The sequence below is a fragment of the Falco cherrug genome, chromosome 3 (assembly GCF_023634085.1).
Source record: "Falco cherrug isolate bFalChe1 chromosome 3, bFalChe1.pri, whole genome shotgun sequence".
NCBI lineage: Eukaryota > Metazoa > Chordata > Aves > Falconiformes > Falconidae > Falco > Falco cherrug.
The window spans coordinates 71,703,430-71,719,362 of NC_073699.1; the positions used below are offsets into that span (position 1 = coordinate 71,703,430).

General features: G+C 54.6%; 1 protein-coding gene across 2 annotated transcripts in view; it reads left to right on the forward strand.

Moving 5' to 3' along the window:
* Positions 1 to 8,548: 8,548 nt before the first annotated feature.
* The window catches only part of NR4A3 (nuclear receptor subfamily 4 group A member 3), a 29,076-nt gene continuing 21,691 nt past the window's right edge, over positions 8,549 to 15,933 (forward strand). The window contains exons 1-3 of one of the 2 annotated variants that reach the window (XM_055705797.1): positions 8,549 to 9,038; positions 11,580 to 11,732; positions 14,367 to 15,253. In XM_055705797.1, coding sequence (XP_055561772.1) covers positions 14,369 to 15,253 — 885 coding nt within the window. In that variant the 5' untranslated portion in view covers positions 8,549 to 9,038; positions 11,580 to 11,732; positions 14,367 to 14,368. Of the gene's footprint in view, positions 9,039 to 11,579; positions 11,733 to 13,256; positions 15,254 to 15,933 lie in introns of those variants that run through there. The other variant, XM_005431977.3, reaches the window with a different exon arrangement.

The window sequence follows — 15,933 nt, forward strand, 5'->3', positions numbered from 1 at the left end:
GTACAAGGAAAGCACATGCACCTTCTGCTACAGCAGCGAGCAGCTCCACTGATTCTCAGTTCCACTGCGGTGCTTCCTGTTTGTCTTTGCAAAGCTCGAACACTCGAGGGAGGCTAACTTAAGCAAGCAGAAGACGAGGCATGGAATCTCTTTTCCCTGTCATTCTTCCCCTTGTCTCCATCATTGAGATACATAGCTTTCTGCAGTCTTGGATCTCTGCTCTAGGTGCCCCAGAAGCAGTGATGGTTGTTTTCTAAATCTGTATTTAGATGGGTTTGGCTTTCATTTCTTGGTGTTTCGAATTTTTGCTACTTGAACCACATCACTGTCTCATACAGCACTCCACCTGTAAGTTATTTACGTGGCATACAGTTATAATCAGGTGAGACTGTCAAGCTCTTGCCTCCTTGAAGCGGGATGGAACAAAGCCAGCAATTCGGCTTCTCTTTTGGTTTAGCTTTCAAGATCAACTTTCCAAGAGATATTTCAAAGCTCAAATGCTTTCCTGAAGAGTATGAGGCAGTTGCATCCTCCTTTGCCTTTCTCACAGCTTTTCCTGCAGAAATGGCAGCAGGCTCTTCCTCTTTGGTAGAAGAGGAACAGACCAGCTTCCCTAATATCCTGGTTTCAGCTGGGATGGAGTTAATTTTCTTCCTAGTAGCTGATCTAGTGCTGTGTTTTGGGTTTAGGATGAGAATGATGTTGTTAACACACTGATGTTTTAGTTGTTGCTAAGCAGTGTTTACACCAAGTCAAGGGCTTTTTAGCTTCTCGCACCACCCCAGCAGCGAGAAGGCTGGAGGAGCACAAGAAGCTGGGAGGAGACACAGCCAGGACAGCTGACCCCAGCTGGCCAAAGGGATATTCCGTACCATGGGATGTCATGTTCAGTATATAAACTGGGGGGAAAGTTGGTGGCGGGCACTGGTCAGTGGGTGGTGAGCAATTGCATTGTGCATCACTTGTTTTGTATATTCTAATTCTAATTGTTATTGTTGTTGTTATTATTTTCCCTTCCATTTCTGTCCTATTAAACTGTCTTTATCTCAACCCATGGATTTTACTTTTTTTTTTATCCCAATTCTCTCCCCCATCCCACTCAGGGCAGGGAGTGAGCAAGCGGCTATGTGGTGTTCAGCTGCCTGCCAGGTTAAACCACAACGCCTAAGCTGGTCCAACAGCAGCACACCTGTGCTCAGCGCACTTTGCTCCTTTTGTTTGTAAGTTTGTTTTGGCACTGCTCACTCCCGCCATCTCCAGAGGGCTGCACACAGGAGCACGCGTAATGCAGCTCCCTGTATGACATTTCCAGCCTGCTCTGGCCTCTGGCAGCCATGACTTGTCAGTTTCACTCAAGTTTAGATTTCAAGATGATTTTCACAACCCCAAAGACTAGACCCTGAGCTCTAGTCCTGGAGCTAGGACCATAAGTTCAGGCCGAGCGCATACACCATGGTCTGGTCTTTCATATATGGTGCAGGGGGTGGAACTGGGACTGGTTTCATCAGCTCACTAACACTTAGCTGATTCAGAGATGCCAGAAGATTTAGTCATAATTGAAGAAAGCTGATGCTTAAACTCTCTTAACCTGCGACGTGATACTAAAGACCACTTCTGATCTTTGATATCTAATAAGCTTGAAATAGTCCAGATCTTCTCAGGTGAATTATTCATTTCTTTATATAAGCAAAAAAAGCATCATTGCCATTGAGGGGTCTGAGGCCTCATGCATTAGTAAGACATAAACAATAATAGTAATTAGTTTTCAGTTCTGTGTCTTTATTTCCTAAATCCCTTGTTCTAATCTTACAGATGGGAAAACAAAGCGGGCAGAGGTAAACGGAGTTGTGCCAAGACACAAGCCATGACAGAGACAAGCAAAAAACAAAACCTGGACAGCTGGTTACCTTGGCAGCTGGACTCTCCCGCTGACCTCTCCTTGAATCCCTCGTCCTACCCCAGCTGAGGAACTGCTGCCCGATGGCTCTTGGAAATGGTCAGCTCAGGTAGCACAGCGATGAGAAGGGAGAGAAACGGACAGGGAAAGAGTAGGAAGGAAAGAAAATGCAGTCCAAGAAGAGGTGAGAGAGGCAGCAAATGGAACGCAATGCACGGTAAAATGGGTAAATGGTTTGGAGATCATTAGGAGTAAAACAAACAGGGTAACCGGAAAGATGAGGTAATAAGAAGAGATGGAATTTAAAAGGGTCTGCTGATTCTGCTCATAGAAGATGTTAGGAAAAGTAAATAAATAATAAGTTAATGCTTTTGAGGAGCTATCCTTTGTCAACACGAACAGAAAGTATTAGTCTGCCAGAACAGCAATGTCTGATGAACAATCCTAAATGATTATTTGGTATAAATGGTTATTTTATTTACAGTGATACAGTTGCATTTGTGTAGTACTCCATGTGGTAAGTAGAGAGACTCCTTGTTAGGAACAGAAATTGACAATCCAGTCAAAAATTAAATTAAGAAAGGATGGGCTCAGAAGGAAGCCATGGGAAAAAAACTTACAAAATAATAATTTCTATTATTTTATTAATTATATAGTAGAGGGGAAAAAATACTAACTTTTGCTGTTTATAAAGCAGCCCCATGGCCTTGATTCTTCATTAAAATCCATCTCTCTGTAATAAACGTTACACTCATCAAGATCTTTGCCCGGGCTGAGCTTCAGCTTTCCCCCTGCTCCCCCCATCATTTTTCTTGAAGTGAACACAATCAATTAAGATTGTCTTTCTGAAAGAGTCAAGGCCAATGCAACATGTAGTTCTTGTGTATCCGTGATAAAGCCAGTTTAAAGCTGTTTCATTACTACATAATTAATGTACTTAATTTAAGATCCCTCTGAATGCTTCTTCATCTTATTTAATAATGTGCTATGCTTGCATGTCTGAACCTTGTCTAGTTCTGGCTTCTCCCATTCCTAATGCCCTACATGGGCAGTAGGAATTATACTCTCAACAGCCCCTCTGCTTAGTGTGACCGCAGTTTGGTCTGTGGGTTTGTCTGCAAGGCAGTCGTTCCTTTTGTTAATACACGACCTCCTTTACTTTTAGTTTTGGATCTCCACAAGCAAGAAAGAATCGCCTATTGTTTTACAAGTCAGGCAAAGTGAAGAGGCTGAGTCAGTCCAGGAATATTCAAGCCTCCCCATCTGTGGTATTGCAGAATTCCAGGGCAATTCCACCAGTTGGTGGAGCTTCTGTCTGGGAAAACAGAGCTATTGTGAACAAAGCATACTGCGCATATTTCTAACATTCATAAAAGACTGCATTTGAATCATTTGAATCTTTCTCAAAATTTCTTCCTTTGGGGCAAAAATTTCCAACGCATGGCCTCAATCCAATTATAGTCACTTGGAAAATCTCAGCATAAACCACTCAAACATTTTTTTAACTTGGGAAAAGAAAATATAAACTTTTGACTGTAGAAGTATGACGGCAGGCTAGATTAGACTGGGATTTAATTTAGTCAAGACTACGATTCAGTTTTGGCAGGGGGTACCCCCTGCCAAACACACCACCAAAGGCTAAGCTAGGCCTTCCCTGCTTCCCCACCATGACCTTTGTATGACGAGGGCACCTTTCAAACAAAGGAGGCAGGATAAGTTCCTCTTTCAGTTTGGAAACACAGCAGTGATACACTGAGTGTCCTGACTGCCTATTGCAGCGTGCTACCTCACATATGGAAACTTGCTGCCCTAACCACGTAAGGCAGCCAAGGCAGAACTGCTGCTCCAGGCTATCCAGACTCAGCTAGGTGTCATTTTGACCAGGATCACATCCTATTTTCAAGACTTTAGTCACCTTGATCAGCACCAGAACCTGTTACATTTATTTTCTGAATGGCAGGATACCATGGTAGGATTCTGATTCAGACCTAAATCCAACAGGGTTTTAGGTGACCAAATTAAGAACTGCATTGTTTTCTTTAGTGCCCCATCCCCAGAAAGAAATCCAGAAATCCAAATTAATCATCTAACTCTTTGCAGGCATGCAGGGTGATAAAAGGGTACAAAGCAGACTACCTGCAGCAAGTTGACAGGGGCCACATCCCAAAATCCTGCCCCTCTGGAGCCAGGATATGCAGATTAGGACTGCATGAAGTCTCAGGGTGTCAGAATCCTATCTTGAAGATGCTCACCTATAAGTTTTTTCAAAGACACAGCTGGAAGAAGGTGGGTCCTACCTTCTGTTGACTGTAGCTTTGTTAGTTACAGCACTTCCTAGAAAAGAGAAGATCTGTGTTTCAGCTCCTTTCTCTGCCTGAAGAGACTCAAATCCACACTGACCATTACCCGAGAGAACCAGGTTATTGGTTGTCTAGGAAGGTATGGAGGGGAAAGGAGCTTTTACTATAGAAACCATGCTCAGTAGGAAGGGATTAATCAGGCAAGAAAGTTCATGTAAGGTCATGGCAGTGTTTTCACACTGTAGGTGTTTAGCATAAAATAACACAAGCCATCCTTGGAGCAGGAGTGGATAACATCTCCATCCCAGCAGACAGCCTGAAGCACTAGACTACAGTGCTTGTACACAATCCTGGAAGCAGTTTCACCACTTCAAATGGGTGGGTGAGATGCCACCCAGAATGATGCAGGGATTACAGCAATCTCCTGGGAGGTGGGGAATGTAGGTTGACTCTTCCCATCCCCACACTCACCCCCCCTGCCCCAGACAAACTAGGTGAATCTGGATTTCTGTGCAAGTCTACCAAGCTACCATGTAATTTGGGTGCACCAACTGACTCCTCTTTCGGCCTTTTCCTAGAAGGTGGCATTTAGGCAGAGGAACAATTGGTTTCTATTGTTGGAGGAAGATGGGGACATTTGTAGGTAATGCAGGGGGATATACTCTTTGAGCAGGAGGCTGGACTAGGTGACCTTCCCAAGAGCACTTCTATGGCACTGCTGAATTTAGGTGCCTCCAGGTAGATGGCAGCTGGTCAGGATGTCTGGATTGTGCATAAAAGCTTAAAACCAGTGACATTTTCATTGCCTTGGTCCCAGAAATTTGCAGCCTAAAGACTGGCCTGGACCACACAAACTCTGGTCTCAGAGAAGTCAACAGTAAATTCTGATAAGGAGTTACCGTCAGGTTATTTGGCCATAAATGGAAACGCGTGGGTGGACACTGGGAGCAAACCCCTCAGCCTCTCCACATTGTTTGCTCCCAGTGCCCCCCCCCGTAACATTCAGTCTCCCCAACTCTGGCATCATCCAGAAAACGTCCCTCAACAACCCTCCTCGCCTCCCGGAGCTTTATTTCTCCTCCACATTGCTACAGGCTTCCTTCCCTCATTGCACAGCCTCCAGCGCCTGGTTTGATTATCGTGAGTTATCCAGTAGGCCCGGGGAACAGCATCCTTCTGGCCCTCGCTCCTGCGCCACCACCTCCAGTGAATCAAGCCGACATGTACACACCAATTAGACAATTCACCTCGTGTTGTTCCTGTCCCCTTATCTCTTCCCTCTGCCCCGGTGTTTATCCATGGATTGGGAGCTCCTTGCATGAAGGACTTCCTTCTCGCCACTTCGGAAGTGTGTGGCGGATGACCCCATGGGTCACCAGGAACAGCAGCGCAGCGGGCCGGGGAGAGCGGGGTGCCCAGCACCCTCTGCAGCACCCGCACCCCCCCGAAGCACATAGCGCTCCCCGCACCACTTTCTAACCATTTTCTCCAAATATCCCATTTCCTGTGTAGTGGTTCTTTAAATAGCACTTCAAGGATTATTTTAAAGGCTTTCAAAGCACTCTTGCTGCCGGTTTGGGGTTTGGGGTCGGTTTTGTTGGTTGGGTTTTTTTGTTGGTTTGGGGTTTTTTTTTTTGGTGGATTATTTTTTTTAGCCTTCTTGCATGACGATGTTTCCACATCGTGGGAGATGGGAAAGGCTCGAGCAAGCTGCGAAGTTGCACGGGCTACCCGGGGGATGGCAAAGGGGTGGCCAATACGGTTTCTGGGACCGTCCAGCCGGTACCGACATTTTGCGCTTGCACACACCCCCGGTGCGGGGCTGCGCGTTTCGGGATGGCAGTGTGACCGATACCCGGGGGTAGCTCGCCCGGGGGGGCGGGGGGCATAGCCCCGGGGCGGCGGCCGCGCTGCGCGGAGCCCCTTTCCCGGCAGAGAGGCCGCGATGCAAAGGAGAAATGACAGCATGGAAAGCGGAGTATTTTTATCTGGGCCGGTGCCCGGGGTGAGCGGCGGGCGGAAAGTGCCACCCTCTCTCCTCCCCTGCCCTCAGCCGCCCACGACGGCAGCGGCATCAAAGGGAATCTCCCTTCTCGCGGCGTGTCAGCACCGGGGATGAGCGCACCGGCCCGTCATGGCATTTTCACTTCTCCCGGCGCTTACTCAACAGGCGGAGGGGAGGGTTGGGGGGGGTTGGGGGGGGTTGGGGGGGGCGGGGGGAGGACTCCCAACCAGCCGCCGCTTCTGCCATGAGGTCACCGCCGCGCTATGCGCGCCCGCCGCCGCCCCTGCTCCGCTCCGTTGCGTCAGGCAGGGGGTATCCCCGCCGCGGCCGAGCGGGGCATCCCCGCCGCGGAAACACCCCGCGCTTCCACGCGTGTCCCTCGGCGGCGGGGCGGAGGGATGCTGGCTCCAGCCCCTCCGCCGCCCGGAGTGTCAAGTGGTGCGCCGGGGGGAGGGCGGGGATGGGACGGGACGGGATGGGATAGCAGCGCGAACTGCACCGAGGGAATCGCCCCGAACCGGCAGCCCGGCCGCACCGGCCGAGCGGGAGGCCAGGCGCCAAGCGCCGCCCGCCGCGGATTTTTTTGCGGGTGGAGGACACCCGGGACCGGCGTCCCCGGGCGCAGCTCTGTCCCCTGCGCAGAGTCGCGAGGGGCAGCCGGGAGGGTGGCGTCGGTGTGTGCAGGGGGTGGGGGGGCTGCGTGGGCGCGGCGGGGTCCCCGCGGGCGGGCGGTCCCCGCGGCCCCGCACTCCACCCCCTGCGCAGAGGAAGCCGGGCGCGGGCGGGGGCGTGGCCCCACGACAATGGGACTCGCCGGCGCTATAAATACCCGCCCGCGTCTATATTTGGTTTGGCCGGATCACAATCGGGGGGCCCAAAAATAGCCCCGCGCGCCCGCCCGCCCCGCCGCCGCCGCCGCCGCTCAATGGGCTCCGGCTCCGCCCCCTCCCCCGCGCGATCCCGATCGCCCTGCACGGGGCCCGGCGGCTAAATTTAGCAACGCCGCTTGCGTCAATGACGCGGCTGCCGTGCGTCAGCCCGTTACGCCCCGCCCCTCGGAACGGGGCCCGCCGCGTCCTGTGCGTGGATTGGCCGCGGCGGCACGAGGATGGCGTTCCGCGGTGACGTGCAGGCGCTGATTGGCCCCGCCGGGGGCTGGCTGCGTCCGGACGGGAAGTGTCGCCGCGCGGGGAGCCCGGCGGCCGGCGGGTTCCCCCGGGGGGGGGGGGGGGGGAGCGCAGCGGGGGCCTGGCAGCGGCGCCGGCACGGGAGGGAGGCCCAGCCGCCTCGGGAAGGGGATCCCGGGCCCGTACGTGTCCGCCGAGTCGAGTCGCCGAGGGCCGCGCTGGCCCCGGCCTCCCCTCCCCGCCGCCCCGGGCAGCAGGGCGGTCTGCGGCGGTGCCGGTGAGAGGCCGGTGGAGCGAGAAGCGACGAGTCCCGAGCGGCCAAAGCGAAAGTGTCGCCGCCGCCGGTCCCTCCTCCTCGAGGCGGCGGGCGTGCGCCAAGCGGGGCGCCTCGCTCGCCCCCGGCCCCGCAGCGCCCCGGCGCCCGTCGGCAGAACGCGTGTCGCAGAGCCCGACCGTATGAAGCACAAGCACAGCAAGCAACGGCCATAACGGCCGCAATGACACTCGCAAACGGCCCGGCTGCCGCTGCCGGCGGCAGAACTAAATACAGCAGCGGGCGCGGCGGCGGAGCGGCCGCTGGCGGCGGGGCACCCAGCGCCCAGGCCCGGTGCCCCAGACGAACACAGACACACGCAGGCGGTAGCACGGACTTCCCCGGGGCCGCTCGCCCGAGCGCCCGCTCCCAGCGGCATCGCCCGCAACCTGCTCTTCGCCCGTGCGTGCTGGAAAGTTTCATAAGAATATAAAAAGAGAGGGGGAGGGAAGGGAAAAGAAAAAAAAAAAAAGGAGGTAGGAGAAAGAGAAAAAAGATTAAAAGAAAAAAGGGAAAAAGAAAAAAGTAAAAAGAAAAAAAGAAACGTTTAATAATTCATCCTGAAAGTGCCACTGATTAACCAAGAGCTCTTTCCCCCTCCAGCCACTCCAGGAGAGCGCTGCTGCGTTTGCAAAACAGCACAACACGACCGCTGCTGTTGTTAGTAATAATAATAGCAGTAATAATTACAGTAATAGTAATTTTAATCTGTCTCGGGAGCGACTCGCCCGGCTGTGGCGGGCGGCCGGCCGCCCTGTCCCGCTGCCGGCCGCGCTGAGCGCCCGCCTCATCCGCGCTGCGCGGCTCTGCGCGGCTCTGCGCGGCTCTGCACGGCTCGGCGCGGCACGGTGCGGCGGGAGCGCGGCGCACACACTGGGGCGGGGGGGGGGGGGGGGTCAGTAGCGTCAGGCTCCCATGGCGTCACTATTGACGTTTCGCATTCCAGCCGCTCTATGGAGAGGCCGCTAGGGCTCCTCTCACATAAATGACGTTCAGAGAGAGGGAGCGGGAGAGCAGCGCAGAGAGGCGCCTCCGTCCCCTCTCTCCGCGCAGGCACACGCGCACCCCGGGGCACTCGCACCGGGGACACGGGCGCAGGTCCCGGCCCGGCTCCCGCCGCACACACACAAAGGCACATCGCGGCGGCGGCGGCTCGGCATCCCTCGCCCGCCCGCCTGCTCCTTCCCTCCCTCCGCCCGGGGACGGGCTGCTGGCTCCTCAGGCTTTTGCAATCCTTTTCCATGCCTCGGGATAACGCACCCTCCGGACCTGCAGCCGCCGGGAGTCTCCGGGGTTTTGTGTCTCGGGTCGTGCCGCTGGACAGCGCCTACATGCGCCTTTAAGGAAGCGGGCACCTACAAACTAGATGTAAAGACGGAACCTTCACAGCAACCGAGTACGTATACGAATGAACGGGAGCAGCTGAGGGAGAGGGACAACGCGACGTGTCCCCACTCCGGGAAAGTTGCGCTGCCGGGGTAGATGCTCGGGAGATGCCGTCGGCGGGCGATGCGGCTCAGCCGACGCGCTGCCGTGCCGGGCTCTCGCTGAAACTTTTCCCTCTCCTCCGCCCCCCCCCCCCCCCCCCCCCCCCCCCCCCCCCCCCCCCCCCCCCCCCCGCTCCGTGGATGCTCATTTGCCGCTCGGCTTCCGAGCCTCCCGGGCGTCTCCGCAACCCCCGCCGTGCCCGGGGCACCGCCGTCCCTCGCAAACGGGAGGGCTGTGGGTGAGAGGAGCGGGAGCCGGAGCCGGTGGTACTAAGGTATTTCTGCTAGTTGTTGTCATGGAAATGATGCTGCCGGCGGCGGCGGGGAGTTTACAGCGCCGGTGATGAATGGCAGTAATTTGTCTCCTTCCTTTAACCGCGCTTGGGAAATAGGTGGTTTTGCTTGCAGAAGTTCGAGCTGTCTAATAGGGGCGGCGGGGCAGGTTGATCTAATCTCACCCCGGGAGAGAGCAGCCCCCCTCGGCAGCCCGAAAGAGCTCGCCCAAGAGGTAATTGCTGGAATGTGACATACTGTATTGAAATGAGACGGGATCTTTGCTCGGCACGTCTGCCCGGCATCTGCTCCTCGGAAATGTGCACTTTTCCCTTCGGAGGTCAGAAGCCGTAACGAGGGGCCGCGGTGCCCCGGCACGGGTGGCCCCGTGCGGGGAGCCAGGGCTGCCCCGCTCCCTGCCCCGCCGCGCCGCTGCCTTCTCCCCCCCCCCGAGCTGCGAAATAAGTTTCAGTCTTGGAAAGAGGCGAGAAAGAGTTGGCTTGTGATACTGTGTCGGGGGACAGTTATGGGGACGGCATTATCGCGATACTCTGTCCCGGGCGGAGATGCGGCTCACCTTCGCGCGGCTAGTTAATAACGCTGTTATTTAACTTGCAATTTTTGGAGACGATGGATTACGTGCGAGGGTATTTCCCAGGGAAAGGGCGGAAAACGCTGTTTTCTGGGGGTGGTGGTGGCGTGTTGGGATCGGATTTTTTTTCTCCAGAAAATAAAAAAAAAGTTTGGGAATGAATCGCTAACTTTTATCCAAGCCGCTTCAATCGATTACATTCTTCGCCCTATTTTTCTCTCCTCCGTGGAGACCGTTGTGTGCTGGAGTCAAGCCCCGGTAAAAAAACAATGGACTAAACCAGACCAGACGGTTCCTTCGGAGGTGAAATCTCACGCGAGCTCGTGGATGTTTGCTGGAGTGACCGTGCGGCTCGGGGCGATTCCTCCCCCCCAAAAAACAAATCGCGAGCTAACCGGCGGTGGAAATCGAGCTCAAAACTTTTTAATTCAATGGAGCTTCCCCCTCCGCGGTCCCTCCCGGGTAAATGAAGGTTTCGAAACTCGCCTGAAGAAGTCACAATCACAATGGAGTATTTCACGGTTTCCTCCTCGTATTACAGGGTGGGGAGGGGTGTCACTCGGGGCTGAATGTAAAGTGCACGGAGGAAGAAAAGAGCTTTGACAAGGGTAGTTATTTCCTCCTAATTTACAGCCCTTACGGCGCTGCGCTCCTGGCTCGGGCGGCTGCAGTCCGAGGGGTGTTGCATGGTTAAAGCGCAGCGAGTGTCTCTAGGTAACCGGCGGCCCGGGGGGTGGAGGAGCCCCAGGGCGCTCCGCGCCGAGCGGGAAGCCGCCTCGCCGGAGCTCGGCAGGGAACAAAACCCTCGGGAAGAGAAAGGGATGAGCTGACAATCACTTAACATCCCGGGAGCTGGCGAGGGGTGGGGGAGTGGGGGGATCAAAGGAGAGGGGAGCGGGGAAGGCAATGGAAAAAAGGACGAGGAACGGGAGAAGGAGTCGCCGGGGAGCGGCTCCCGTGGGCAGGGGCCGGCGCCGCCGCGCATCCCCCGCGCTGCCGCGGAGCCCCCGGGCCGTGCTGGCAGAGCCGGGCGGCTCCTCCGAGCCGGGGGTACGCGGCGGGGCCGCACTCCCTCCCCCGCGCCCACGGTGGTGACCGCGGGGCGTCCCGCGGGGCCCGGAGACGCCGCCGGTTACCGGGCTGGCAGGGTACCCCTCGAGCTCGGCAGGTACCGCGCGTAGAAACTTCCAGCCTGCTTCCCGCCCGTCCCTCCTCCCCGGGAAAAGAAAGTTCCCGCGGGGAAGCGGACGCGCGGGGATGCTTTGCTCCGCTCCTTGGAGTCACCCCGCCCGAGGCTCTCCTCTTGCCTTCCCTAGGCTCCTTGCTCGGGGAACTAACCGGCAGCTCCGCTGTCCCAGCCCTCTGCTTTCTGCCTTTTGTGCGATGCGGGGGCGGGAGCCGGCAAAACCGCGCTCCCCGCCCGGCCGCCCCTGCCCCGCCGCGGGGCGAGGCGAGCGCTTTGCCGTGCGAGCACGGGGGAAGGTGCCCCCGCGTCCCGCCGGGGAGAGGCGGGGGGGCCGCCCTCTGCCCCGCCGGGCACCGCCGCCCCCTGACCCTGCCTTCTCCCCCCGCCGCTGGCGGACAGAGCCCGGGTCGGAAGAGCGCCCTCAGCCGAGGCCAGGCCCCAGACCCGCCTCCGCAGAGAGGTCCCAGCCGGCACCCACCCCGCCGCCCGCCGCCGCCGCCGCCGCCGCCCGCACCTCCAGCCCCACCATTCAGCGCGCAAGATACCCGCCAGGTAAGCTGCCGCTCCGCGGGGCCGGGCGGGCCGGCGCCTCCCGGCAGGGAGGAGGAGGAGGAGGAGGAGGAGGAGGAAGGGGTGTGTGTGTGTGTGCGGGAGATCCTGCCGCGGCCCCTACCCTTCCCAAATCCGTTCGGCATCATCGGTCCCCGGCGTCCCGTACGGGGGCCGAGGGGCGTTTGGATCCCAAATGGATCTGGGCAGCGCTCTTAGCGATGCCGCGTCAGGGCACATGGCGGTGGCAAGCCCCCAGCCCGAGATGTGCCGGAGTGAAGGGGAAAATGGGTGGGATGTTGGCGTCCCTGCGAGGAGCCCAGCTTCCCTGGCGTGGACCTGGGCATCCCGCACGTCGAGCTCTCGCAAAGGTAGCAGAATAACGAGCTCCGAATGTCCCTACCATCATTTGGGCATTGATGACAGGTTGCTCTTCAATGCGCCTCCTGTGGGTATTTGGTGTTCTTTGGGGGTTTTTTTTGTTGGCTTTTTTTTTATATATTGTTGGATAAAGAAGAAAAAATGCCAGGTTATTTACTTTGCTGGGTAATTAATACTGGTTCTCTAAGTGGAAAAGTAGGGGTTAGAATTAGTCAAGTGTGCTGGCAAAGGGCAAGGTAGGAGGAGTCCTGCAGAACCAGGAGAGACCAGACCTTTAGGTTAGGGATATTTTTTCTGTCCTGAGGTCGAACTTATTTTAGACTTCTGTTTTCTTACTCCACTTTGCACAGAATTCAGTGACATAACCCTGTTATGCTCAGAAGAGCACAGAAAAAAACATAATGATCTGTTTCCCTGAACTCCTGCTCATTTTCTAGGCTAGCAAAAAAGCCTTTTTCCTTCACAGGGCTGTGTATCAACACATCCACTTGTGACATTATCTGTCCGCTCGCTCCGTTGTATTCCTCAGTCAGTTCTCAGTGGAGGTGTGTGGAAGGAATGTCTTTCTCTTTTTACCTGATTAAGCACTAATCACTATGTTTTAACAGGCAGTCCTTTAACAAATGATAATAATAGGACTTGCCATTAAATGTGTGTGCGTGGAATGGCATGGGCAGAAACTGCTAGGGAAAAAAAAGAGAACGGTAGAAAAATACATAAATAACATTGGGAGGCAAGGCTTGTGAAAGGGTTGTCCTGCTTTTTACTTTAAGCATTTGGATTTACAAGCAGGAAGGTCTTAATTTCAGCACTATTTTTTTCTCAGTTTTTAATGTTTTCTGGAGAAGAAGAAAGATATGAATGGTTTGTGACAGGACAATAATTGAAATATCATGCTTAGTTCAAACATGTTTATCTGAAAAGCAGGCAGGAAAGAATTAAAAGTTGATTTAATACAAATTATTTGGACTCCTGCATGCCAGGCTCAAGTGAATATTTTAAAATAGTAAGTGTAGGGAGTTCTTAAAATACCGAGGAAAACCTCATTATTTTCAAGGCAGCTTTTTTTTTTTTTTCAGTATGAATTGTTTCTCAAGTGCTTTTGGAATACAAATTACCACAATTAAGAAGAGATGAACTGCACTTAATTTTGATATACGTTTTCTCCATATTTACTTTTCTCTTCACAACAGAATGTATACTAATTGATGTGTTTTATTCCTCTGCTGTGGAACCAAAACACACCATGCACTTTTAGTTTGGGTTGCAAATATTGGGCTAGAGTCTCCCAGTGTTTAGTCAGGCAAACCTCAGATGGATTGCAGAACTGGGTCCATTATTTCCTGAGAGCAGCAAAGGAAAGAGCAGACTAGTAGGAAATGTAAAAGAAAACCAAAATCAAATCTTTATAGCCAGACACTGTGTTGCTTCAACCATCCCAGCTATTGGTGAACCACATTAACTTTTATGACTAATGGATAAAAACTATTGTATTAGCAGCCTCAACCTTGCTTTCCCATGAAAACAGAAACAGAAATACCACATACTTTTTCTCTTACATTTTTGCAATTTTAAGGGTATGTTGTACCACCCACTTTTTTAGGAGAATGTTGTACCACAGATAAGCTTTGAAACTACTAGTTAGGCAGCAACCTTAAATTATTAGCTGACCAGAAATATGCTTCAAAGGCCCAGAGCTGAGTAAGCAAAATTGATGTTTGCAAGTCCTAAGCAGCAAACACTGTGATTTGAGCCATTCCTGTGGCATGCACTGCAGATGCTGTTTCTTTTAAAATAAATATAATTTTTAATACTATGCATTTGATAATCTTGTTTACCCTTCGTGAAAATTTTACGGCACAGTTGCGTGCATACTGAGATAGATTTAGAGCCACAAACTGTTTTCATTCTGCTTATCTAATTCTCATTGACACCTATGTATATTAAGCAGCAGATGCAGGGCAGCTTGAGATGGAGTCTTCTCTCACTGACGCTGGTATAAATTCACGTTGTTCCCGCAACTAGCTGAGAGCTGGCTCCCTAATACCTAATGCTTAGTCGATGCCCCATGCCTATTTCTTGTTGAAAGGCAAAGACTCGAGGCTGATTTATCTGTCGCCTGTCCAGGCCAGAGTGGGAGTCGGGTGTCTAGCTCCGTGACGTGTGGGAAAGCTTCTAGGAAAGACGTTCACAAGGGCCTGGGCCGCAGCCTCAGTGTGCTGGACTTGTTGCTAACGTTGCCCTTTGCCCTTGCAGATATGCCCTGTGTGCAAGCGCAGTATAGCCCTTCACCGCCCGGTTCAAATTATGCAGCTCAGACCTATGCGTATGGCTCGGAGTACAGCTCAGAGATCATGAACCCTGACTATGCCAAGCTGACCATGGACCTGAGCAGTACCGAAATCACCGCCACTGCCACCACCTCCCTTCCCAGCTTCAGCACCTTTATGGAGGGTTACTCTGGCAGCTATGAGCTCAAGCCTTCCTGCCTCTACCAAATGCAATCTGCCTCCTCTGGCCAGAGGCCCCTCATAAAGATGGAAGACACGCGGCTCTCCCCATACCAGCCCTCACTGCCACCCTCCACGGATGAGGGGATGCCCAGCACTTCCATGTACTTCAAGCAATCCCCGCCCTCCACGCCCACCACGCCCGGCTTCCCCTCTCACCAGAGCCTGTGGGATGAGCCCCCGCTGCAGCCCACGCAGACCTGCCTGCCGCCCAGCCACCTGATGGACGCCGCACCCATGAAGACCGTGCCTCCGCGCTTCCCCCTCTTCCACTTCAAGCACTCGCCCCCCCACACGCCGGCCACGGCCACACACATGTGCTATGACCCTGCCTCCCTGAGCCTGCCCCTGGGCTCCGACAGACCCGCCGCCAGCCAGGCGCCCATGGAGGGCCATTCCTACGGGCTTCACCTGGCCAAAAGGCCAGCCACCTTAGCCTTCTCACCGCTCGGCCTCAACGCAGCCACCTCCAGCCTGATGGGTGAGAGCAGTGGTGGCGGCAGCAGCGGCCTCCCATCTCCACCCAGCAGGAGCTCCTCATCCGGGGAAGGCACCTGCGCCGTCTGTGGGGATAATGCCGCCTGCCAGCACTACGGGGTACGGACGTGTGAGGGCTGCAAGGGCTTTTTTAAGGTGAGAGCTCTGCTGTTTGCTCCCCTCCCTGCTTCCCCCAGCCCCCCCTCCCTCCCCGCCTGCCCCAGCACGCCCCTGCTCCTCGCCTGGGGAGCTCGGGGTGTTGTGTGTCCAGGCTCAGGGCCCCCAGCAGGGCGGGATGGACACCTGCCCAGGGTTTTTGAAGAAGGCCAAAGCGAGCCCTCCGTAGGGTAAGAAGATGAGCCAGTCTCTGCTGAGGAAGGGCTGTGGCAGTGAGCTGGGCAAACCACATCTCCGGTCTGCCAGCATCCCCCAGCGGAGCACAGGTCACCCCTCTCTGAGCTATAAACTGCATTTATTCTATAGTGAAGCTCACCTGGAATACGTGCAGCCTGGGTTTTACTCAGTCCCTTGTTCCTGTTAAAACTCATTTTGGAGTGAGAAAAGGAACCCTGATATCATAAAAGTCAGTATTTCAGTGGATGGCAGCAGTGCCGTTTGCCGTGCTGGGGCGGTTGGGGTGAGGAGGGCTGGGGGGTCGGCACCAGGAAGAAACTGATTTCATACACGGGACACCCAAGCGCTTCTGGTTTTACTTGGTGGCTGCCTCATCATTACACTTCAGTTGGGGAGCCCAGTGAGTCCTCACCAGTGGGAAGCTGCTTGCAGAGCAGTGACTAAGCACTGCACAGGGTCCCGGTGCCTGATCGGTAACGGAG